This window comes from Thermobia domestica, chromosome 18 (genome assembly GCF_964235325.1).
Source record: "Thermobia domestica chromosome 18, izTheDome1.hap1.1, whole genome shotgun sequence".
Taxonomy (NCBI): Eukaryota; Metazoa; Arthropoda; class Insecta; order Zygentoma; family Lepismatidae; genus Thermobia; species Thermobia domestica.
In genome coordinates, this window is record NC_137471.1 from 127305419 (window position 1) to 127332510 (window position 27092).

The window sequence follows — 27092 nt, forward strand, 5'->3', positions numbered from 1 at the left end:
GAAATCCCACGAGCACGGATTTTGTCCACAACAAAGTTTACTTGGCGGGGGCTGGGATCGAACTCGGGACCCCAAGAACCAGAGGTGAACACTCTACCACTGAGCCACCGCGCCCCGATGTTGACAGAAGAGGAATGCCTCGATAAGTATTACAGTCAGTTTTGTCGCCTTTCTTTTGATTTGGAACAATGATTGATTCTTTCCACTCTTGTGGCGATTCTTCCTTGTTCCAGATAAGGAGAATGAGTTTGTGTATCTTTTTTTCACAATTTTTCGCCTCGAGCTAAAATTAAATCAGGCGGAATTTCATCTTCACCCGGAGATTTGTTTCTTTAATTTCTTTATACCGGTTTCTATTTTGTTGAGGCATGTCATTGATTTTATTCAAAAGATATTATTTTGGTAAAGGAAAGTATATTTAATAAAATTGAATGTTAAGAAACTAAGTGTTATCACGTAACGTAAACACGTGTGTATGTTTATGTGTTGACATCAATGTTGTGTGTATGTAATGAATGTTCTACGGCTAGACGCTTGCTCGTCAATTCGTAAGATATTGTAATTTGTATTTGTAATGTTTTGAATTGTCATCAGATTGTCACATTGACACACTTTGACTGTGATATAATCGTTGAGTTCGCAGAAATTTGTGAGTCTGAGAATTTGATCACGATGTAATTCGGGTGAAACCAACGTTTTACCAATAGCTGAGATATACAGAAAGTCGACGAGAATGAATTCCAAGATGTCTGGAATCTTCGTATAAAACCTTATAGTTTTTAGAGATTGGGATCAGTCGGAGGAGTCTCGAGGAGCCGTCTTTGAGGATCAGTCTTCGAGCATTAGTCTCTGAGTTGAGTCTAAGAGATTAGTATACGTCGAGCAGTAACATAGTCGCTCATGTCACAGTAGTCACTTCTCTGTGATTCTAAAGTCCAGTATTAGAGCAGGAGATCTAATAGTTCAGTAGACCATTATAGTGGATAATGGTACACAGTAGTCGACCATTCTAGACTATTGGCAGCAATACAGAGATCGTCCAGAACATCGATAGCAGTTCCAGTCATCAGCTGTATAAAGGTACGTGTATCTCAGCTATGTTTGAGTTCATCGTGGTTATCTTCCTAGCTGCTTAAAGATATGTGATCTTGCGATTATATTCAGTCGACGATCAATCACAATAATACACAAGCTTAATGAAAATACAAAGTTTTAGTTCAAAGTCATTTAATGTGGTTTCTGTCCGTCATCATGTACCTACTCATTCTAGATGGTGAGTAGCAGCGATCTTCGACCGTCATTTTACATTTCATCCCCATGCTATATAGGCACGACGGTGGAAGGTTGTTATGGCGGAGATGCTGGTTTTTGTAGCAATTCCAGACCAGTTTTATGGTGGAGATATTTTGGTTCGATTCCCGAACAGTGTTAAAAGTAGGTTGCACCAGTCTTATGGTGAAATCAGCTATTATAATCGTTCACCACTCAAAGATGAAAGTTGGTTCGGATCTCGAATGACTAAAGGTAATTGACTTAAGTAGAATAAGTAATACGTTAACCCTCACCACCCACCCGCATTAATTGTTAGGTAGTACTTAAGAAGTAGTAGTAAATAATCAATATGTTATCGCTAGTGAATAACCATAGGGAACATTACCCTGTGCTACAGGATAATGGAACTCCCGCAACAATGTTCTCATCATCAAAATTTTATAAATTGGACTTAGGGGTGTTAAGAAGTTTCACTGAGTATGGTCCAACATACGGTGAAAATAAAGAGGAAATATTTAAAGACAATGTTCAAACTTGGAAAAGGCAGCGTTGGTTTATGGTTCAATTTAAACAAAAGAATTTTAATTTAAATGATCTTATTGACCTAGGATTTAGACGACACTTTTTGGCTACAGTGTCAAGAGTAGTTGAGACTTCTCTAAGTTTGAGAAATGCAACATTTTTTGCACTCACGTTTACAGATCCGAATTATGAAATTTGTGCTATATTTAGGGAGTGCGTTGATCAACTGAGAGTTGACAGTTGGCTCGAGAGGTTTAGATACAATTTTGAGTGTTCGACAGCCATTCAAATCGCGGATTTGGTCGAAACATTTAAGTGTTACGAGAAAAAGTCAAAGATCATTGTAGCTAACGAAAGTATGTTCCTAGACCTAGCAGCATTTGCTGGTTTATTTGTAGAAAGAAATAAATTCCTATTTTGCTAGTGAACAACATGGTGTAGGTTAAATGAATGTAGGTTAAGACTAGGTTAAAGATATTATATTCTATATTATAGTAGGTTAATTATTAGTATGTAGTAAGCTGAAGATAGTGTTAAGTTTGTAAATATAAGATATCAGGTTACGGGATTAATTATTTGAAGAATATATTATTGAGTAGAAATAAGTGATTATATTTTTGTAGTACTAGGAGTATGGATAGATAATTTAAATATAGACATAGAGTTATAGGAAAAAAGAAAAAAAAAGTTAAATATATGGTTTAGACGACATGATTTGAGAACTAGAAGAAGAGAAATAAATATAGAATATAGAGAGATATATTGAATATGTTAGATCAGATTAGACTATTCCAGAATACAAGTATGAGACAGTAGGACAGTTGGAGTAATGTAAAAGGAAGTGATATTGAAAGTAACATGTAGATCTTAGATTGACATTTCCAACGAAAGGTTCTCGGAAGAAGGAATAGATAAGAGAGTATTACAGCTGACAGATAGATAAAGTTATAAATAGAAATAGAGAATAGATATTAGATAAAAAAAATAATGAGACATTAATAGATACAAGGATAAGACTAATGATTACTTGAATAGACGAATGTTTACTCGATTAATGACTAATAAGAATATACTGATATATGAGAAATATAAGAATATTATGAAAGATAATAGAGATAATGAAGAATATATAGATATATAATTATAGTAGCTACAAGAAATGTAGAAGTATAGAAATATAATATAATGAGTCAGAGATACTCAGAAGTAAGAATAAATGTAGGGGTAAGAAAAGACAGTGAGAAAACTGGTCGAAAGATTATCCCTAAAAGTAGGAACAATATTAGATGTGGTTAAAGTTAAAAGTCTATTCGTAAAGAAGACAAGGATTACCATATCGAAGATGGGCCATTTGGCATTATTATTGTTATTATAATACTAAGAAGAAAATAGTTAATGATTTATGAGATATGTTACTTAAGAATAAGTTACTGGATTAAGACATTTATATTAATACAGATGTAGACGTATAAAACTTCCAATGATTTTGACGAAATCCTAGATTTTGTTTTGAATGGTTATCAACCGCGAAATTTGGGTAAAAACACGGTTTTGACATTTGAAATTTCATGATTATGAATTAAATTAAAATTCTATTACATATTGCATTCATTGCAAGTATATTGAATTTTTTTTTGAACATTGTTGATTTAGAGTTCATTTTAATTAAATTACCAGGTTAATTAAAAGCGAGGACTAAATCTGGTCAAGAGTTTTCACGATTCGCGACAATTGTATATACGCTATTTTATTTAGGTAGGGACTAAAAAATTACTGTAGACAAAATGGGTCTATCGATGCAACTGCCAGTCAGGCGGCAGTTTAACAACAAAAGCCTCACCTAGGAGTCTGAGGAAATGCGGACTTCTCACTAGAAATTTAATCGTTAGACAGGTTTTGAATACAGTAAATAGAATAGGTTAGTAGAATTATATATATTCCTATATACTCGTGTTTATTTTATATGTAAATAATTAATAGTATAAGTAAGGTAATGAATAATAGTTATAGTATATATAAGTAAGTAATAATAGTATATAACATAGAGTTTTTACATTTATGGATATGGAGAAGAATGGAGTTTATTTTGAAAAAAAAATATCTAAGTTGCAATAAAACCTGAAAAGGAATATCGAATTAACATTTAAAACAAGTGGTAATATGTAGACATACTTACCTACAGCATGAGGTAGTTGTGAGTTGAAAAGCTTTTGGTTGTCATCCTAGATAAAACTAGGATTGGTCTAGTTGAGTCGGTGAAAACGATTAAATCGTTGAAAAAAAAAATAAAATGGTTACGTAGAGCTAGTACGAAAAAACTCTTTGTTTTTGGTAGAAAAGAAGCAATAGAAAATAAGCATAGATAATAGATCATCATAGACAAGCATAGATAAAAGCATGTAAATAGATAATAGCTAAGTTAAATAACATCAGAATATTAGTGAAATCAGTAGCTTCAAGCTATAGAAAACAAAAGCGAAAAGAAGAAAAATAGAAAAGTTGTCTATTAGTAAAGCTAGATAAATAGACAAATCATAGATAAAGTAGATACTAGTGTTATAAACTAGTTCAAGTAAGCTTACAAATCTACGATAATAAGTCGTTAAAAGTACGGAAAAGTACGAAAAAGTCGTTGAAAAAAAAAGTAAATAGTTTTAATAGAAAAGTAGGAAAATCATAGATAAGACACGAGAAATAGTCGCAAATAGAATACAATCATAATGCATCATATCAATAATCAACGTTAAGTTGTATGAGAACACATTATTTTATCAAAATTCATTTTCTAAATTCACGTTTTTTTTAAAAATGAGAGAGGAATTATTGATTCATTATTATTATCAAATGATCAATTGGTATATAGATTATTTGTATTATAATAAGTTATTGTATTTAGTTTATGAGTATCTTTGATATTCATGAGAGTACTGTACTCCGTTGAGTAGTTTTCTGTTTACAACTTACGAGACAATTGCATCCTGGCGAGGATCTGAGCGCTCAGGCAGCAGAGAGCGGTTGCTAAGGGGCGTGGTTTACGAGAAGATGGCCGCCAGCGTAGCAACAAGTCACACCCACGGGAGACTAGCTACTTGTATTCACAATGATTTTGATGCGTTATGAATGAATTCTAAGGATAGAGAGTGTTGGAATGTTAAAATAAGATAGATTTAACATCAATAAAGATAACTGTACCTACAAACAACGTTAAAACTAGTAATAAAGTGCATTTAAGAGCTGAAATATGCACGAAAATGTAGGATTTTCCGACTTTGAAAAAAAAAAAGACAATAACAGCGTCAAATGAATGAAAATGTAACAAGGATAGCAGTTTTGTATCCGAATAGGTTACATAGTGATTAGAACACTATTCATTATTTAGAATATGCATCGATTATGCATTTTAGAGAAAATAATGAACGATTAACGAACATTAACATTAGGCCTATGCTGAAATTATGAATATATTGTTCAGAAGAGAGTTATAGACCGCGGTATAGTTATATAAGTTTTTAAGAAAATAAAAACACGATTTCACACTAAGTTATATATTTACAGGTATTATGGAAAAGAAGTTTACCGTAATGGCTATTGCTTTAACATCGTTAATAACTTTAGTACTAGCAACGTCTATAATTATTATTTATTTAATTATTAAATTACGTAGATTTAGTGGAAAGAAAAAACAGGAAGGAAGAGTAGAGGATAAAAAAGTAGATGACGATATTAGTAACGTAGAAAACTGCGGATTATTTCCAATCTATGCAGAAATAAATAAAAAGCACACTATTTGCACAAAACACAAAGCAGATCACTATCTTGAGCAGAAAAAGGAACCACAAGGTAATTTAAACATTGTTGGTATGCACTGCACCAAAACCAAAGAGGGATGTAACACAAATCACGAATTATCCGGTTTTGAAGCAGAAAAAACGGATCAACATTTAGTCACAAACTTGAAACACGAAAAACTATACATGCGTCCTTGCGACATTTTAGTTCTGTGAACATTTTGCCGAAATTTTCACGAACAATACGGAGCACGTATTCAAAGTTAACTTTATACATCGAAGCAACGCGGCAAACAGGATAAGACGTGGAAGTTTGTCCAAGTTCAGTGTCAAAACGTTTGCTGAATTAACATTTTGCGGAAGGAAGTGTATCAAGAGTTGCTAACTCTATAGATAGCAAACTTACCATAAGTGAAGTGAATAATATTTTTAAATTTTGTTTTTGTGTTTCAAAATCATGCAGCGATAGGAGACGTTGTTTATTAGTGTATTAGTGGTTTACAACAACAAATCTAGTGTATAATGAAGTGCATTATTTTTATGGAAAGCATCAGTGATATGGTCACTGATATTAGTGGAAACTATGCAGAGTCAATAAACACTGAGTTGAACTTTGCGACTAACTTCAGTGGAAAGTTTTCAAGAACGAGAACGGAAAAATATATATATGAGCAATTCCGAGCACAGGAAATGCAACACAACTTCAAGTAGTTAGATATGTAACTTAATAGATGGCAGGAGCTCATACTCTGATGAGGACTCTTGAAAAGTATTTTTTTTAAAACGAAAACAATGATTGTAAATAAATAATGTTTTGATGATTTCTTTTGAATGTAAAAATGAATATAAAGATATATACAGGGTGATGGTTGAATATATATGATTATGTTATGTAATATATGTAATTAGTTTTCGGTCAATTTCAAGGAAGAAATTGAGTCGAGAACGGAGTTCTCTTATTTTAAAGGAGGGGCATGTTGAGGCATGTCATTGATTTTATTCAAAAGATATTATTTTGGTAAAGGAAAGTATATTTAATAAAATTGAATGTTAAGAAACTAAGTGTTATCACGTAACGTAAACACGTGTGTATGTTTATGTGTTGACATCAATGTTGTGTGTATGTAATGAATGTTCTACGGCTAGACGCTTGCTCGTCAATTCGTAAGATATTGTAATTTGTATTTGTAATGTTTTGAATTGTCATCAGATTGTCACATTGACACACTTTGACTGTGATATAATCGTTGAGTTCGCAGAAATTTGTGAGTCTGAGAATTTGATCACGATGTAATTCGGGTGAAACCAACGTTTTACCAATAGCTGAGATATACAGAAAGTCGACGAGAATGAATTCCAAGATGTCTGGAATCTTCGTATAAAACCTTATAGTTTTTAGAGATTGGGATCAGTCGGAGGAGTCTCGAGGAGCCGTCTTTGAGGATCAGTCTTCGAGCATTAGTCTCTGAGTTGAGTCTAAGAGATTAGTATACGTCGAGCAGTAACATAGTCGCTCATGTCACAGTAGTCACTTCTCTGTGATTCTAAAGTCCAGTATTAGAGCAGGAGATCTAATAGTTCAGTAGACCATTATAGTGGATAATGGTACACAGTAGTCGACCATTCTAGACTATTGGCAGCAATACAGAGATCGTCCAGAACATCGATAGCAGTTCCAGTCATCAGCTGTATAAAGGTACGTGTATCTCAGCTATGTTTGAGTTCATCGTGGTTATCTTCCTAGCTGCTTAAAGATATGTGATCTTGCGATTATATTCAGTCGACGATCAATCACAATAATACACAAGCTTAATGAAAATACAAAGTTTTAGTTCAAAGTCATTTAATGTGGTTTCTGTCCGTCATCATGTACCTACTCATTCTAGATGGTGAGTAGCAGCGATCTTCGACCGTCATTTTACATTTCATCCCCATGCTATATAGGCACGACGGTGGAAGGTTGTTAATTTCTATTCGATTGTGTTCTGGAATACACGGTTCTACGGTGTGTATCTCCTTTTCTCCACGCACATTAGTTTTCGGCTGCGTGTTCAGCAAATCATGAAAGAAATCTTTCTATTTATTTAAGATGCCATCCGTATCAGTGAGAACTCTTCCGTCAACTTTCTTTAATATGTAAGCACGAAGTTGATAGCCTTTCTTGAACTCGCTGATTCCTTTATACTTGTCCCGAGTATTTTTATTTTTACTATTATTTTTATGCTCTATAATTTTTGCTTTTAAAAAATCGCGTTTCTTTTTTCTAAAAGTTTTGGAAATTTGCCGCCTGATATCTGCGAAATTTTATGTAGTTATTTCATTCGGATTTTGTAGCCAGCGTAATTTTGCCTGTTTTCTCTTCTCTACTTGTTCAATGAATTCCTGGTCTAACCATGGATTGTTCCTACGTATTTCCGAGTGTCCTCCGAATCTTCTAAAACCGAGAGTCTATTCGAAACTTCAATCTTGTCTTCCTCTCTTATTTGGCACTCTTCTAATATCTTTAAGTTAAATCTCTCCGTTTTTGGACATTGAATATTACCTTTATTCAACGATAATCTCTGTTGTATTATCGCTGATACGAGGTAGTGATCAGTCACAATCACCCCCTTTAAACGACTGAACATCATTTATGCTTGATTCCTTCTTCAATCCACAAAACGTGATCAATGTGAAAGAAGTAAATGTATAGATCCTTTACTATAATATGCACCCATTTTTGTTTATTGTTCTCTATCGTCTTGTTTTGCTCATGTCTTAAGAAGCCCTCCGGAAAATTGTTGCTTGGTTGAAATCACAAACGTCCATAGCTTTGTTCCACTACACCGTACTTGGCGTGTAAATTCGGGACAGGACGTTTGGGCGCCACCATTTGGGCGCGGACGTTTCGGCGCTGCCGTTTGGGCACCGGACGTTTGGGCGCAAAGCCGTTTAGGCGCCAGACGTTTGGGCGCGGGGTACATAGTAAACATCACAATTTACGACATATAAAGTAAGCTAGGCACTGAAAACTAAGCGCGAATCAAGATATATACATTTCCTACACTTCTGTTTTTATCTCACCTCATTTATCTGTATATTTTCTAAATTAAATAGTTTAATGCGTTTGTAGTATTTGTTGCCTAACCTCGTCATGGACTGATTTTTCGCTTGTTCACTATTCTTGTACTTCTGATCTAATGATCTAATTTTTGTATTATATAAGAAAGCTAGAAAACGAATGAATCAGACGAACTGTTAATAGTGCCGGGGTAGTATCTAATTTATAGGTCAAGGCCGCTTCCTTCCTTCCCTTTCTCCGGATAGTGTGCTCCCTCAAACGTGACGTGTTAAATGGCCTTAGATGCCGAGAGCCCAGAAATCTAAAAATCCTAAATCCTAATCGAGTTGAGGGAAAGATGTTAATACAGGGTGTCTAAGACATTGAGTTTAGGAACTGCAGTATGCCGTATTTCTGGTATCACTTTTTTATATTAACATTCCAATATAAAAATCAAAACTTAACACACTTTTTTTTCGTCCCATTGTAAGCACTTAATCTGCATTAAAGAAAGTGGCGAAAGGAAAAAAAGAACGATTTCAAAGTGAAAAATATTGTTAAGTGTACATATATTGGTCAGTTAGCCACTAGAAATGTGTTTGACATTCACACTTATTGCATAACTACAGTAGAAGGCCTGTTTAAATTTTTTAATGGAATAGGCTCATTATGTATGTAATGCAGTCAATCATATCTAGTCTGGTCTACTTACCTTTGGCTTGAAAAGTTATCAAATAAAAAGCACACTTAACTTTGGTTGAAACTTAAATTTACAAAATTTAATTGTTAATTCAGTTTTTAGAATTTTGAAATTCCAGTATTTCTAATATGTAAAACAAAATCCAGTATAATTCAAGGACTTCCACTACAGTAGACATCTTGTGATATCTTGATTGGAACTTAGTACTCAGCGCCTAACATAATGACTTTTTAATTTAACTCGCGTCCAAACGTCTGGCGCCCAAATGGCTTCGCGCCCAAACGTCCAGTGCCCAAACGGCGGAGCCCAAACGTCCGCGCCCAAACGGTGGCGTCCAAACGTCACGTACCGTGTAAATTTGGGACCAAATTTTTCTTATAGGCCGGACAATTCATTGCTGCATTAAAATAATTTCGTCATTAGGCATGAATACTCACATAATAGAATTTGCTTGCTTGCTAACAGGATTTGGAAATCTGATTTTTTTTAACGAATTCATTGTACTTAGATATTTTTAGGCCTTGCTTCTTAGTGCTGCCGTCGTGCTTGCAAACCAATACTCAAAGAATTCTCTTTCTTATTTACTAACACTAAGCCTTTTTTGGCTCATAAGTTGTTGTTTTGTTCTTAGTAAATAAGAAAGAGATTCATTTGATGAGTATTGGTCTGCAAGTATGATGACAGTCTTAAGACTTGAAGTCTGCAACATTATTAATATTTTATTCTGATATCTCCTATATGACATTAGTCATATAACCTATTTTGTATTGACGAACTAGGCTTACTAGTAACCAAAGAACATTTAAAAATCCGGAGCATTTTGTAATTTTGCTAAAACACTTGCTTCACCAAAATGAATGTAACCAGTCCAACAAGATGTTGTTTACGCAGCTGAAATTTGCAATAGGCCTACTGCTGACTGATTGATTGGTTGATTATCGTTTAGCGTCTTCTTTCATCAGCTAGACTATATGAGACGTGGACCTACAGTTTTAATGTGGAATCCGGAACACTGTCGTTCAAAGCTCCCTCACCGGGAATCGATCACCAAAGGCACGCTTACTAGCCACTAGACAAGTGCGGAAGGCTTGTGATAATTTTTTTCATTTTTTATTAGGAATAAATTACAGGTGATTTTATTTATTATCGTTTAGTCAACGTAAACTATTGAGAATGTGATAGTGCAAGTATTGAACCATTATGCGGTCGACAATCCAGCTTACACCTTTCTTGTCAGCCTCGCTCTGAACCCTGTCACCAAATCAGCCTAAGGCATTCAAAGTGAAAGTGTTAGTTCTCTGAAGAATGTTAACCCTCTTTCTTCCCATCCCCATTGTTAAGAAACCAAATACTCAACCCCGAGTCGGTAAAGCGGAAATTGACCTACAACGGATGCGAATTTTGTGGTCAGGAACTGCATTAATTAGTAAGTATACAAAAAAACTAGCAAATCCCAGATGTGTTAAAGCAGACCTTCAACTTCAAGTTTTATTGTATTGCCAAGCCTTGAGGCACGTTCATTGTCGTTCTCTGTAGATAATAGGAATGTATCGGAAACCATGCTTCAAAATCATACCTGTAAATTGTTAGTCTTTTACCAAACTAATTTTGGCTTACGGGCCAGAGCCCTATCAAATAATTATAATGTAATCACAATCATCAAAAGTTTTTTTTTTTTTTTTTAGCAGCCTGTCATATTGATAGGTAATTCTTTGATAAAAGATATTTAGTTTTTCGTCAAGACAGAAATCTTGAACTATCAAATAATTACAAAGGAAGGTTGTAATAATAACAGTATCAAAATTACAATGTATCCTATATAAATTCTTGTGATCTAAATTTTGAATATGTAATTGTCAAGCTCTGCAGTCAGTCACTAAAGAGGTATATTTGTGCAATATACATTCCTCCGAATACAACTGTAACGACATATGAATTGTTTTATGAATTATTGAGAGTAATGTTTCAATAGGGGAGTAACGTTCTTTTCATAGGGGACTTTAATATAAATCAAATAACATGTTATAATTTTGGCCTACTTTCAACAGATAAATGTAAAGAATTAAATAGCTTCATGTCCCTGTGTGACTAAATGTCCCATATTGACATTCAAAATAGTAATGGTCGAATCTTTGACTCAGTACTCTTAAATCTTAACGACGTTTCTGTAATAAAAGTGTGTTCTCTTGTTACTAATGATTTCATCTCCCAGCTTTACTTATCTCTTTCCCATTTAAACACCTCCAGAAACATAAGAAATAAGTTACGAATCGGGTGTTAATTTCAGAAAAACAGATTTCCAAAAGATGTGCATAGAACTCTAAAGTAAACTGGGATTGCCTTTTGCAATCGGGTGATGTAAATATTGCAGTAACAAACTTCTATCAAATGATTAACAACATATTTTCTGTGTGTTCCAACCAAAAGACATATCAGCGGAAGTAATCCATATGTAGGTTTACTTATAATTAGGAAAATAAAATTGAAGACGTACCACTCTAACAAGTGGAAAAAGGAATCAATAAATGCACTTTATCATTGCGATCAATTTGAAATACTGCCTAAAGAAATAAAATCTGACAAAATTAACCTACAATACTTTTATTTTAAACTCAGAATGCTCTATCCAAAAAGACCCAAACCAGATCTGTTGTTTTCTTAAAAGCAAAACACATTTGTCATCAAGCACCCTTACGTACAATAGCCATCGTATCCAACGTGCCAATGAAATAGCACAGGCATTTGCACATTATTTTCATACAGTTTACAACAATGTACCCGCCACATAAAACGTTGACTCAGCTTTCTAATCGGTCCGAATGTAATATATTAAATAATTTTGAATGAAATGAAATAAACCTCGAAGAAATAGAAAAATCTATACGAGCGTTGAAACCGGAAGCATATTGTGGTCCTGATAACATTCCTCATTATGTTGTGAAAGGTTGCAATGATCTATTTAAATACCCACTCCGCGTTACATTTAATATTTCTATAAATATTCCTTGCTTTAAAAATATTCTTATATATAAACGCAGCGGCGCAAATGTGTGTCCAACTTTCGGGGGGACGGGTAAGAATGTTCCCATAACGTTTTTTTTTTTTTTTTTTTTTAATATATAGCGATGTTCAAAATATTTATGAAGTGGAAAAACAATGCACAATGGAAGATGAAGGGAGCACAAATGTCGTCAACATTGGAAGGCGGGCAGATTTGATACTTATTCTGGGAATGGGGGGGGGAGGGGGAGATGAGACTCATATTACAGTAGATGAATCTAATAACTCTGTTGTATTACATATCCGGCGATCTAGATGAAGTAGTGGTACATATCAGTGTCGTGAACACATTCTGAAATCTGAATATATTCATATTTATAATTGATATGTTTCTACTGAGGCATCCACAATGATCCACATTAAAATTTAATTACCTTGTTTTATAGTAATATAAATAATGACTTCCCCAAAACTATGAAGAAAGAAAATTAATTATGTATGACACAACAATATGATGCTGATTTCAATAGCATTATAGCAATCGCTACAGGAATTAAACAAATAGTTGGAAATAAAGTAACTAATTAATGACAAATTTAATGTAATGAAGTTTCAAATCTTTACATCATTAAGGTGAAATGGAAAAGCCAAGAGAAATCAATTTCATTTCACTTTCTTTTGTGACAGTCGGACACAAATCTCACTTATCCCCAAAAAACACTTTTCACATTGGATTATTGGGGGGACAGCACCCCAATTCTAAGATTGATGGGGACATAACCCTCTTCATCCCCCCGGGATATGCGCCAGTGTATAAATGTAATTTTGTTTTAGTTTTTATTTATAAATATTAAAATTATATAATACAGTAGTTAAATTTTAGCGAACCATGATGGTGCAGGTATTCAACATTCTTAAGAGCTATTCTTGTTTATAGGAAAATCCTAAATAACTTGCAACCATATTTTTTCTGGTATCTGGTAATTGCTATACGACATTAATAGCTCTACTTTCTACTAAGTTATTAGGTCTATTTACAATTACAGTTAAAGGATAGAGTTTAATATCCAGCGCATATTATTAGATGTTCCTCAAACTCTACTTTGTTTTAATACAACGCAACTTCGCAACATCCTTATTTTTCTTATATATATATATATATATATATATATATATATATATATATATATATATATATATATATATGATAAGTGATCTAAGATAGTAGCTCCATTTTCCGTTTAGGAAGTAGCCAAAGAGTAAATTTCAATATTCGGTGAATTTTATTACAAGTTTCTGAAGGGAGTTCATGTTTGCTAGCGGTAAGCTTTTGTCCGCCCTGTAATATAAAACTGCCAGTGAGCTAATGTCCGGTGAGGTTTTTGGCACTGAGCTTATGCCCGGTGAGCTTATGTCTGACACCCAATTTCATAGATGTCCAAACTCCCGAACCCAAACCTCGCGAGCTCGGAACTCGAACTCAACCGGACTTGGACACAATAATTGAGCCCAAGCCCGAGTAAGCCCTATCCCCAATGAAATAAGTCGGCGCGAGCCCAACTGAGAAAAGTGAGCCCGAGTGAAAGAGAGCGCGAACCCAGTCGAGAGAAGGGAGCGTGAGACCGAGTGAGCTCAAGCCTAGTCGAGAGAAGGAAACATAAGCTACAGTGAGCGCGAGCTCAGTTGAGAGAAGTGATCGCGAGCCCGAGCCCAATTGAGACAGGTGAGCGCGAGCCCGAACCCAATTGAGACAGGTGAGCGCGAGCCCGAGTGAGTGCGAGCTCAGTTGAGAGAAGTAATCGAGAGTGCTAGTGAGCGCGAGCCCAGTTGAGACAGGTGAGCGCGAGCCCGAGTGAGTGCGAGCCCAGTCAAGAGAGGTGAACGCGAGCCTGAGTGAGTGCTAGCTCAGTTGAGAGAAATGATCGCGAGCGCGAGCCCAGTGAAGAGAGATGAGCGCGAGCCTGAGTGAATGCGAGCTCAGTTCAGAGAAGTGATCGCGAGTGCTAGTGAGCGCGAGCCCAGTTGAGAAAGCTGAGCGCGGGCGCGAGTGAGTGCGAGCCCAGTGAAAAGAGATGAGCGCGAGCCCACTTGAGACAGATGAGCGCGAGCGAGCCCAGTGGAAAATGGCCATCTATGGTGCACATACATTCACACCGCTAAATAGTTTAAATTTATATATAAGTGGATTTTCTAAAGTTGCCTCTATTACTGATAAACAAATTAGGATGAGTAACTGTCAGAACACACATGTCTCCATGTCTCAGAATTTACATTTGCATATACGTATCTAATGTTCACAATATTTGGAAGATACTGACGTAGTTTTATAATTTTGTACGTAACATTCCACACACAGCCTTCCTTCCTACATATTTCTTGAAATTTCATGCCTTAATTCAGAAGTACGAGCATCTTTTCAGAAATTCGAGTCAGAGACAAGAGACAGACCGACGTCCATTAGGTGGTGGTTCCTCATCTCTATTTCTACATTACTTTAAAACTGGTACCTTTTCATCATTTGTAAATTAGTACTTTGCTACTTTTTAGTGCAAATGGAAATGGAACTTAACATATCACCTTATTAGTTATATAAAGTACTGTGAAGGAATTTTATTTTCTTAACCACCAAATTATATGAAACATAGAAGCAAATCATAATATTGGAAAATAAGGTAATTAGTCACATGGCATTTACAATTCAGAAGTTAAAGAAATTGAAATAAATTCCTTCCCGGGAATTTATATGCCAGGCAAAAAACCCGAATTTTTTTTACTTATTTAAAGAAGAAAATTAATATATTAGATGTATCCAATATATTACAGAATATACATAAAAATGCATAAACATATTAAATTACAAAATAACAACATACAAAATATTAATGAAATAAAATAAAAGAATAAGAAAAGTAACTGCTACAGAAATTAACAAGTAAAATTTCAACTTATACTTCTCTAAAGGAAATCGGACTTCCTAGATTCCCTTTATTGGTGGAGTTTAACGTACCCGGCACTCAGACATGACAAGACTTCGGACTTCCAGAAGTCATGTCTATCTCCCATCGGGTAACTTAATTCAATGCACTTATTTCAATATTGCGAATTTTTTGTATTTTTTATGCAAAAAATAAAAAAGAAAATGGCTCACATAAGCAAATGCTTGTGTGTGAGCCTGATTCTCGTGTTTTATTTATGTTCTTATCGTAACATATGAGGTTTATTCTTACTTTTAACTAACAATATTTTTTTTTAAACACTTTTTAATTCTTTTAACCGGGGTAAAATTAACCTTTTATATGTTTTGAAATTACTTTCATCTTTGATTCGGAGTGGGAGTTTATTATAGATCTTTGGAGCTCTGTAATATGTTTGGTATTGAGTTATAGATTTACTCGTTGCTCTAATTTCTAAATTCTTGTTTGTTACATTTCTGGTTATATACGAATGTTTTATTACTTCCAATTTGTTTCTGTTCTTTTTAACATATATTAATACTTTCTGCAAATATAATTTTGAAAGTGGTAATACTGAGAATAGATCATATATTCTATCTAGTCTACTTTCAAGTCCCTTTTTTAAACATATTCTTACAATATTATTTTGCTGAACAATCACAGGTTTTAAATGAGTAGAATAAGCAGCTCCCCAAATTAATATACCATATGTAAGTATAGTATTTACAAGAGCATAATATACAGTACGTAATATTTTTATGCTTACAATGTTTCGTAATTGAACAAATTTATATAATAATTTTCTTAGTATCGTGGCGATATGTGTAATATCAGAAGACCATTTTAGATGCTTATCAATAAATATACCTAAATATTTTACTTTATTTTCACTAATAAGAGGTTTACAGTTACATTTTTCAATATTTTAACAATGATGCAATTTTAGTGACATTTTTCTGGCTGTCCTGTTAAAGTTGGTGAAAACGTTATATACCTGTTTTTTTCAGCATTTAATACTAACTGATGATTATCAAGCCATTGTTTTACTTTCTTCATTTTTGCTTAAGTTTTTTTGAATACATCTGTCCATGTTTTACCAGTAAATATAAATGAGGTGTCATCAGCAAATGATTGTATATGCCCGTCCATTTTTAAATTATATAAATCATTTATATAAATTAAAAATAATATTGGGCCTAATACAGTTCCTTGAGGGACTCCTTGTTTTACATATAAATAATTGCTTTGAAAATTACCTATTTGGACGGCCGGTTTTCTGTCTTTCAAATAACTGTCAAACCAAGATAGCGATATCCCCCTTATTCCACATCTTTCTAGTTTATTTAAGAGAATTTTGTGTGATATTGTGTCGAATGCTTTAGCTAGGTCTAGGAAAACTGCAATTACTTTTTCAGTTTTATCAACATTTTTACAAACAATCTCTGTTAAGTTGTATACTGCATCTGATGTACTTTTACCTTTTTGAAATCCATATTGATTTGAAGAAAATAATTTATTTTGTTCAAGAAAATTAACAAAAGTATTGAATCTTCTCTTCATACATTTTTCTACCAGTTTAGCACAGTTACTAAGGATTGATATAGGTCTATAATTATTAGGATCAGCCTTTGGACCTTTTCTTGAGCTGAGCGAAGCGAAGCTCTTATACTCGGGTTAGCCGTTTGGTTGTCCGCGAACTCCTCCTAGACCGTTTGGCCGATTTCAACCAAACTTAGCTCGCTGATAGAGTATGTCGTGCTGAGTGACAACGTAGGTCGAAATCAAAATCCGATGTACCATCGAGGAATAATGACCGAAAAACGCTTCCTCCTAGACCGTTTGGCCGATCTCAACCAAACTTAGCACGCTGATAGAGTATGTCGTGCTGAGTGACAACATAGGTCGAAATCAAAAATCCGATGTACCATCGAGGAATAATCACCGAAAAACGCTTGCATAGACTTAACATGGGGAAAAAGTTTTCACGCGATTTTTTTGTCAATAATTAAAAATGGCATTTACTATTGCATAATGGCCAGGAATGATTACGTAGTTTAAGCTCGCTCAGCTCTTTCATGCAATCGGGTACATCCATTGCATTCCTAGTAGGTTTTACTACAGCAGTCTTAAAATCATCAGGACATACACCTGTTTCTAAGCTAAGGTTAAAGATATACTGCAAAGGTTTTAATACACTTGATTTCGTATGTTTCAATACACTTGCTGATAATCCGTCTATACCAGATGTTGCTTTTGGTGATAATTCCTTTATGAAGCGTTCAATTTCCTGTTCAGTGATATGAGTGTAGAATATGGAGTTTACTACTTTAGTTTGGGAATTCAAATTCAAATTTATTTTATCATCAATCTCTTTGTTAACTATTTTTTTTTTTGCCAACACTGGAAAAATGCTCATTAAAACTTTCAACTATTAACATTGGATCACGTTCAAACGTTACTAGACCATTTTTAGTTTAGTTCATTTATTTCTACATACTTTTTGTCATTTTTATCTATAATGTCTGTTATTACCTTCCATAATTTACTAACATTGTTATAACATAATGTTATTTATTTTTTATAGTAGTCATTTTTAACTTCTTTTATTAATTGTATAAGTTTATTTCTATACCTTCTGTAATATTCCTTAAATTCTAAATCGTTTTGGTTTTTTATTTTTAAATGGCTTAATCTATCTCTTTCTCTTACAGAATTGACTAATCCTCTTGTTATCCATGGTTTTATTTTGCGATATTTACTAACTTTTTTTATTGTTATTGTTAATACGTGAATTACTTATACAATTTTTCATTATTTGGATGAAATTCGAAGTTGCACTATTAACACAATTACTGTGTATTACCAGATTCCAGTTACATTTTTTTTCAATTCTTCATTTAATAAAGTATAATCTATAATTGCTGTTTCATATGATATTTTTTCCCTCTTTTGCATTGTAATGGGAACATTTATACTAGTGAGAAAGTGGTCAGTTATACTTGTCTGCAACACAGCTGATGTGACATTCAGTGGACTTTGGTACTTTAAAAATATATCATCTACACAAGTCTTACTATACTCTGTAACTCTAGTGTTTTTATTTATGCATGAAACATAACCATGACTATATAGTAAGTTTAAATACGTGTCTATATTTTCACAGTATTTGTCACTTAATATATCTAGATTGACATCACCTAAAAGCAAAGAGCAAGTTGATGAATTTTTAAGCTCATTATTTAGTGATTGTAGAAATGCTTTCTCATCACCACTTCGAGTGCGATATATAGCTATTATGTTACAACCTTCTGCATTGTTTAAATGTTAGCGCATTCCAGTGGCGTCAGTACCGCCAGCATTCAGTACCGTTACCTAGTTAATGTCAACTTGCTCGTTTACAAATATCAAGACTCCATCTGCACGTGCTAAAGACCTATTTGTGTAATAACAGTGACATACGTTTATGCTAATGTTACAAGTTGCTTCATTTTTCCATATTTCTGTTAAGACAATTATATCTACATTTATAGCAATATTTTGTAACAATACTAAAAATTCATCTAAATTTTTTCTAACACTTCTAATATTCAATTGAATAATCGTGATTCCTGTTTTATCACTAAATAATTCATTAAAAGAGTCTATATTATAACAGGTGTTACTGTCTATATTTTGGTATAAGAAAATTTCATTAATTACCTGTTCCATCTTGAGTGAAGTTGACAGTCCTGTTGAGCCACTTAGTTTTGCATGCTTTGTAGATCTTCTAGCTTTTTGATATGTTTCGTCTTTCCTTAGAAGCATTTTTCCATCACGCACAGAAACAAATCGGAAACCATTGTTCCTGGCGATTTGTTTTGCTTCGTATAGCACTTTTCGATTGTTTGGTGTTAATTGTTCATTAACAAAAACTCGATTGTTCGGGAACTCAGGTTTAACTTCTGACGCTAATAAACTCTTTTTTTCTCAAAACTTCTGAATCCAGTTGGCCCTAATTACCTTTGAAGAAAGTTTAGCTATAATTATTTTCGGCTTGTCTCTTCTTGATGTGGGCAGTCTATAGGATTTTTGTATATCTTCACTTTTATTATTATTCCAGCTACCTTCATTACCATTTCGTGGTTTGTTGTTCTTTTGTCTCGGGAATTCCAACTATTTCAATAGTTTTATCTAACTGTTTTTGTTCTAGTTCACTAACTTTGTCCTCTAGTGTTCCAATTGCTTCTTTCAATTTTTTGTTTTCTGTTTCCAAAGTTTCCGACTTTTTCGTTAGATCACTAACTGATTTCTTTAGATCACAAATTTCCTTAGTAAGTCATCAAATTTGTCCGACAGAAAGTTTATGGTTTTCTCTAGATCACGAATATTATTTTTCATTTGCATAATTTTAGGTATATTTGCATGAATTTCACTCACTTGCTGCACTAGCTTTTTCAAATCACTATCTTGGTTTAGCGTACGCTCCGCACTATTGCCCGACTTGCACACATCGCACTTCCACTGCTCTTTTCTTGCACCTAGTGTTCGAATATTTTTTCCATTTTTCAAGGATGTACATTTGGCATGAAAATAATAAACACAACGACAGATACATGAAATAATTTCTTTCAGATTGACGGCTGAAATTTTTTTCATGCAACTACCACTCAAGTCAGACATATTTGCAATGAAAGCAAATCTGCAGAAGCGGTTGTACCACATGACTTGCTTGCACCAGCGCTGACACGAGAATGAAATATTTCCTTTTTTTTTCTTCTTCTTGCCGGGAATATTCCCACTGCTCATTACTAATCTCGACGCCGTATTCTAAATTGTAAGCTTATATGTCCCTGTTTGTAACTGACTTGTAACTCAACGTACGCTATCTCAACATAATGTAACCTAAAATAACGTAACGTAGTCGAACCAAATTAAGTACATTTTAGTACATTTTTCCCATTTTCGTGTGGTCCGGAGGTACAGCACAAATCCCAAAATTGGTAATCAATAATAAACATTACTTCATTCAGGCAGAAGTAGTGATAGGCAGCGGGAGTATTCCCGGTCGGAAGGAATTTAAAAAATGGGAATATTCCCGGGGTTTTTCCCTGGCCTATAAATTCCCAGGAAGGAATTTATTTCCATTTGTTTACTTTATCTTCCAAATTATAAGAACCATATGACAAATTACTTTATTTAAATATATTATGATTTACTTTTAGGGTTTAAAGAAATTGGGGTTTAAGAACTTAAAAAAATTTAATAATAATAGTAATATTGGGGGGGGGCAAAACTAACAAAAAGAGGATGATTTAGGGAAGAAATAAGTTGATAGTGGTGTTCAAGTAGTCAAGAAATTATAGAACACAATTTTCTTTAGGGCAGTAGGGGATTTGTACAAACCGTTAACGTAAGTGAAAATGATTTATGGGAGAAAAGAAAGTGAATTGTTGGTAACGAAGATAGAAAGCAACGTGCCATGCGGAGCTCTAACCAGCCTTCACTCGCTGACGTTCGCTCTACAGTGCTGTCTGAATTTAATGTTGGTAATGTAATTTTACGTATGAAACCATAAAACAACCGCATCGGAATAGAATATCGCAAAGTAGGTGGTGCAAAAGCTGAACCCCAATGCTAAACAATAGCCAAAATTAGCAAAGTACTAACTTACAAATGATGAAAAGAAATTATTTTGTAATGTAGAATTATGTAGAAATAGAAATCAAGTGCTATTAATAAACCCTTAACCAAAGTTAATAATATACGTCGGTCTGTCACCTCTCTCTGACTCGAATTTCTGAAGAGGTACTTGGACTTCTCTTACATGTGAATTAATGCAAGAGATTTCGTGAAATAGGTAGGAAGAAAGGTCGTGTATGGGAATGTTACGTGCTAAAATTTTCTGAATATAAATGCGTATGCGCAAATGTTGATAAATATGTGAGACATGTATCTTACGGCCGTTACCCAATCTGTTTATAACATTTAAAAATGTAATATGTTTACAATATCAATAGTCGAGTCAAGTATAGAAAATCCAATTAAAAATTTAAACTGTTTAGCGGTGTAAAAATATGTGGACTTACTATACCATTTTTCCACATATTTAATTTCTTAGAGCATATTGTAAATTAATACCTATACATTTATGCGTATTATCTAAACATAACAAAATATTAATATAGCAACATAGTACCGTTCTGAATATTCATTTTAAAGAATCCCCTGGAGACAAGTGTAATAATACACTTTGATAAAAAAAAAAAACGAATTAAACTCCGAAATTTTAAGAAAGTAATAGAATGCACTTTTCTTTGTGATTGTACATAAATTCCCGGGAATATTCCCAAAAAGTATCTTCCCGGGAATTTACCCATCACTAGTTACAAGCTACGTAAGGTTTCTATGGATGTTATCGATGAATTGTCTTCTTGTGAACAGCTGGTTTATGTGTGCCGTGGCACTTCCAAACTGTATATTAACCGTCTGAGTCTTCTTACGTTTGAGGAATCTACCACAGGTAAGTATTTCTCGCGAAGTATTGCTTTTTACCTATAAAATTTTAGAACCCATGTAACTGTATTATCAATCTGAACCAATTACAATATAGGAAACTTAACATTACCTTTCTGGCCCAACTGAATCTAAGCTTTTTGTAGTAAATTCTATGTTGTCATTACAGTACGACGTGCAAGTGTGTTCAGCCACTGTTTTTCTTAGGGTATCTACATTATTTTCAAATACAGACGCTTCTTCTACTACAGATTCTGATTTCACTGCATCAATGTTTAATGTCACATCCGAAGAATACATAGTTACATCCTTCACAATTGTTTGATCTCCGTCCGTTGTAGATGATATTAATTCTTTGTTGTCAGTCATCAGTTCGTATGTCCACTCTTTCCCTTCGAGTGAATCTTCCTGAGGACAACAATTCTCGATTTCTTGTTTTCACATAAATTCCACCTTAATATACGCCTCTTGTCCTGTCTTTCGTAGACCATCATCGGTCATATAGGTTGAAGCACCGGCTAACAAGTCATATGTGCTAGTATTACAAAAATGGTCAAATGTGTACCTCAAACAGAGGATTTATGATTCAAAAGCAAAATAGAATAAAATACAGGACACAATTGGGAAAAGGACACAAGTCGGGAAAAGAGTCAAAATCAGGAAAAAGTTAAAATCGGGAATTAAGTTCAGATAGAGAAGGAGGGCCAAAATCCAAGGTGAACAGGGCAAAAAAGTAGAGGATAGTGGGAAGTATAAAATGAAAATAGAAAGAGTGTAAAAAAAGATGGGGATTTATGTACGTATAAATGGAAGAGAAAGTGTAAGTGTAGTGTAGGTATATCACAGGGCCCACTACATCTTCTTCCTCACGAAGTATCACCAGCCACGAGGCACTCACTAGCACAGCCACTGTCGAATCCAAACACACGCCTCACCGGCCATTATGACTTCACGTTTAATACGAATAGGCAACTGAGCATGATACTTCCTTTTTCATTTATGCTAGTAGCGTTAATGAAATAGTTTAACTATACGGTTTAGTTGATCGATTTTTAATGAAGAAAATTTTAATTTCTAAATGAACCTCGTATAAAAGAGCTCTCAAGATTTTTTCTCTTAGCCAACAAACAAATATGCATATATGTATGTGCGTCTCGTCTGCGACGGAGATCGTAGTGTTCCTCTCGCTTCCCCAAATAAGGAGCTAAAATTCAGCACAGAGAACAAACGTCGTCTCTAAAAATTCCTACCTATGGGTTGTCATAGCAATTTTTAACTTTGACAGCAGCAAACTGCGTGGCGAACCGAGCTGTTTCCTAGCAACACGAGGAGACGGAGAGAAAAGTGTATTAGTCTGACAATTATGTTCGGTGCGATAACAGTTTGTGTTTGCCAGGGAGGCTAAACTAGACGAATAAACACCCACTACTGTATTAATAATAATATGTTCTTCGTACAACGTTAATTGTAACGTTATAATACATTAAAGGTGTATTCGTAAAATGAATGTCTCTACAACATGAATAGTAATATCTAAAATTGTTCGATAATGGGAAACGGTGGAGCAGTAAAAACCTACCTGTCCATCGCAAAGAAGATGAAAGGAAGGAAACCCACAACCTTCAGGACGTTCCCCCTGGAATCACCAAAAATAATTTTCCTTCCAGTGCCAATGTGAGTGAACAGTGCCAGTGAAATTGCGGAAATTAATAACGTAATGAAATATAACAAATAATTCGTGACGACCGCGTCCTCCGCGTTCTAAATAATAAATGGGCCTAAATTGAAATATTATCACCATAATAAGTTATCCAATTAAAGTGCCTAAAAGCAATGTAATATTTGTTCGTGAAGTTTAAGTGTTGTTGATTAAAATGTAAAGTGAAGGTTTGAGTATCCTTTACCCAAATAATTATTATGACATAAATTTACATTTGTTAGTTTTAAGAAATAATCTAACATAATTTTCTTTTCAGCACAAATAACCAGCGCCTATGCAACGTAATAATTTCTACATTATTAAATTGCATCAACACTGAGAGTACAATTAGAATCTGGTTTTGTGTCGATTTCCCAGAACGTTCTGACCAAACTCTGGACCGTGTTGTCCAGCTATATGGTCAGCTTTGGTGGTCGATCCAACCTGTTATTAAAATCTAAAGAAGACATACGAACGACGGAGAATCGAATCCCAGACCATAGTAAATGCGAAAGCACACCTTAGGACCGCAGGACACGAACCACTTACAGTATTAATATGGCTTTCCTTCACAGGGACGATTAAGGTTCGAACCCGGATACTGTAATAATAGCGTACAAGAACGCTCATAAGAGGAAACATACCCGCGGTCAAACAATCAATCACACTCAAAAAAAAGACTAATGTTTAAAACAGGGCTGATTTCATTATTCTATACCAGCGAAACTAAAAGAGGTGAAGTTCTAGAAAATTCCCATCCCCCACTTCCAAGAGTGCAAACCAAGAAACTACCCTTTTTAAATCATCCAAATACGAGTAACTAGAACAACCGTGGAAGTAGATTAAAGTTTTATTGTACGTTAATTAAAAGGGAAAAAGTTATCATTTTCAGTAAGTATTGTACGGAAATCACACGCGCTTTATTCAAAGTTAGCAATAAACCAAAAAAAAAGTATTATGGATATATACACTGAGGAAAATCCATTCTCCGGACAGCGTTATATTGTACAAATACATGGAATCCTCTTGCTTACTGTAGAAATCATTATGGAGCATACGTTATCCATATGCTACATACGCATTGCCCTTAGGTGTTACATCGTGCCGTTGCAGAATGCCTGACATCTAACAATTTTCCGTATAACACATGCATATACTTATGTTACATTCCTCAGCTTTATGTTATGTACTTCCGACCGCCTATATTCTTTCATATGGAAAGTAGGTATAGATGGAACACTTATACGGAAAGTATTATAAAACATACGTTTTCAGTTACATGTCATGCCAGCTGTACGCTAAGTCCAAAAACTACAAGAATTACGCATGTAACCTAGCTTTTTAAGTACGTCACCTAATTTTTTTTCTCAGTGTATGAAAAAATATAAAACTAGGAACAAATCAACCATTGAGTTTGTGTAAAAATAGTACGTCATTATAAAATATAAAAATATAAATTATTGCTTCTTATTGTTGCTCATTTCACGACCGAACGAGAATAATAGAATGTAAGAAGAATATAAGGTGAGTAAAATAACATTTGTAAAAGAAAATGTAAAACCGATCCAGGTACGACGGATGGGTATTCCAAGCCGGTTACCCATAGTAAGTAACAGGTGTCCGCGGTCCTTCGTATAGTGTCCTAGAACCTTCCCTGAAAGACAATAAAAAAAAAAGAGATGTAGGGAAAGTCTTACTGACACTTTTGAAAATGTGACAAGCATTTGTTAAATGGTGCTGAATTGGGTAGAATAGTACTAACTTTTCCACAAAGGGGGCTGAAAAAGCCAGCGTGGTACCAACAGGCCGATGAACGACAAAAAGGGCTGAATTTGGTACAATTGTAAAAAGTGTGGCAACAATGGTTTGAAAACAATATTGCCGTTTGCACTTTCGACGATCCCAAGATGTTTGTCCAATACATGGCTGAAGAAGCACTCATTGGCCATGTAAGGATGACGTCACAAAGATTCAAGTTCAACTTGCTACTATGCATGCTGCTTTCGTTTCTCTGTTTTTGGTGTGCGAGTGTTTAAAAACATAGAGAGGAGATTATGAATATTATTAACGGTGAAATACATTTCACTATAATTCTTGATTTATGTTCACTTCTTACGCGGTACAAATAAATTATCCTTAAATAAGTATTCGTCCAAATAAAAGTGCTATAAAAGGCTCTCCACATGAATTGCAATTTTTACAGTTTCATTAAATCACACAAACAATATTAACTGATGGTGCTCACGATGAATACACTGGCTTTTGCAGAAATCGTGCGCTTTGTTATGAAACACCTTCTTTTGATTTCAAATTTGCGTACAGTACTTGGGTTCCACTCAGTCGATGGTGTAAAATTAAAAACGTCTTGGCTTTGTTACTTTACCATGTACAAAAACGTTTCTAAGATTAACTTTACATTATACACTCCAATTCATCTTTATTTGCATGCAAATGTAGGTCTGGTTTAGAAGTATTTTGCCTCAAATAACGTTGTAGTGTCGTTATTGATAAGGCATAATCGGTTCAATTGCACGAGAAATGCCCACCAAACTGAACAAGGTGGCCATTATTAGCTAACATTCTTCATGAACCATTTAAGGGTACCAACTGGAACAAACAATGTGAATTGTATTATATTTCGTTGGAGCTTAGCATCCCTTTCAACACCAAGTTTATAATGAGACATGGACCTACTGCTTCACGTGGAATCCGAACTACATGAGAGTACGCCGGGAATCGAATGTGGATCTCCTGGGCCAAAAGCGCGTGTTAACGATACAGTCATGATATAGTTCCAGACACTGTAAAGTTAACGCTGCTTTTCTTTAGAATGAATATACAGGGTGCGGCACGTAAAACCGGCCCGTCGTAATATTCTGGTATATTGTGTTTTTGGCAACACTTAAATAATCTACCTTCCTACCAAGAGACGGCGTGTCGAGGTCGGGTCGACTTACGTGACCTGCAGCAGTTACGTGCAGCCGCAGCCAGTGAAACTTGTCGAAACCAGTTAAGAAAAAGGCCTCGTTGTGTTAAGCCGGGTAAGTGTCAGTGTGTGATAATGCCGTATTCGATACCCGAGCGTGTTGCCAGTGGTTTCTTGGATCCACTAATGCTCATCATGAGTGACGAGGCGTGGTTCCACCCATCTGGGTACGTAAATTCCCAAAACAACCGGTATTGGTCGACAGAAAATCCACACGCAATCCACCAGGTAAACTTGCATGATGAGAAGATTGGTGTTTGGTGTGCCATTTCCGCCACACGCGTTATTGGGCCCATATTCTTTGAGACGACAGTGAACAGTGGCGTGTACATGGGAATCCTGGAGGAGTTTTATACACACTTGACCGAAGAGGAGCGTCAGTTATATTACTTTCAGCAGGACGGTGCAACATGCCACACATCAGCTGCATCATTGTCGCTTGTGCATGAGATGTTTACACCAGAGAGGACAATCAGCAAAGGCTTGTGGCCTCCTTGGTCACCAGATTTATCCACGTGTGAGTTTTACTTATGGGGACTGTTAAACGGAAGAGTATACGAAACAAATCCACACACAATTGAAGAACTCAAGACCAGGATCCAGGATGTCACCAATAGCATTACAACACAAGAACTGACA

At 34.7% G+C, this 27092-nt stretch overlaps 1 protein-coding gene across 1 annotated transcript in view; it reads right to left on the reverse strand.

Moving 5' to 3' along the window:
* The window catches only part of LOC145675786 (uncharacterized), a 38750-nt gene extending 16478 nt beyond the window's left edge, over positions 1-22272 (reverse strand). Inside the window, exon 1 of the mRNA XM_081746485.1 lies at positions 21881-22272. Within this exon, the coding sequence (XP_081602611.1) occupies positions 21881-22137 (257 nt within the window). The 5' untranslated portion in view covers positions 22138-22272. The remainder of the gene's footprint in view (positions 1-21880) is intronic.
* Positions 22273-27092: the final 4820 nt, after the last annotated feature.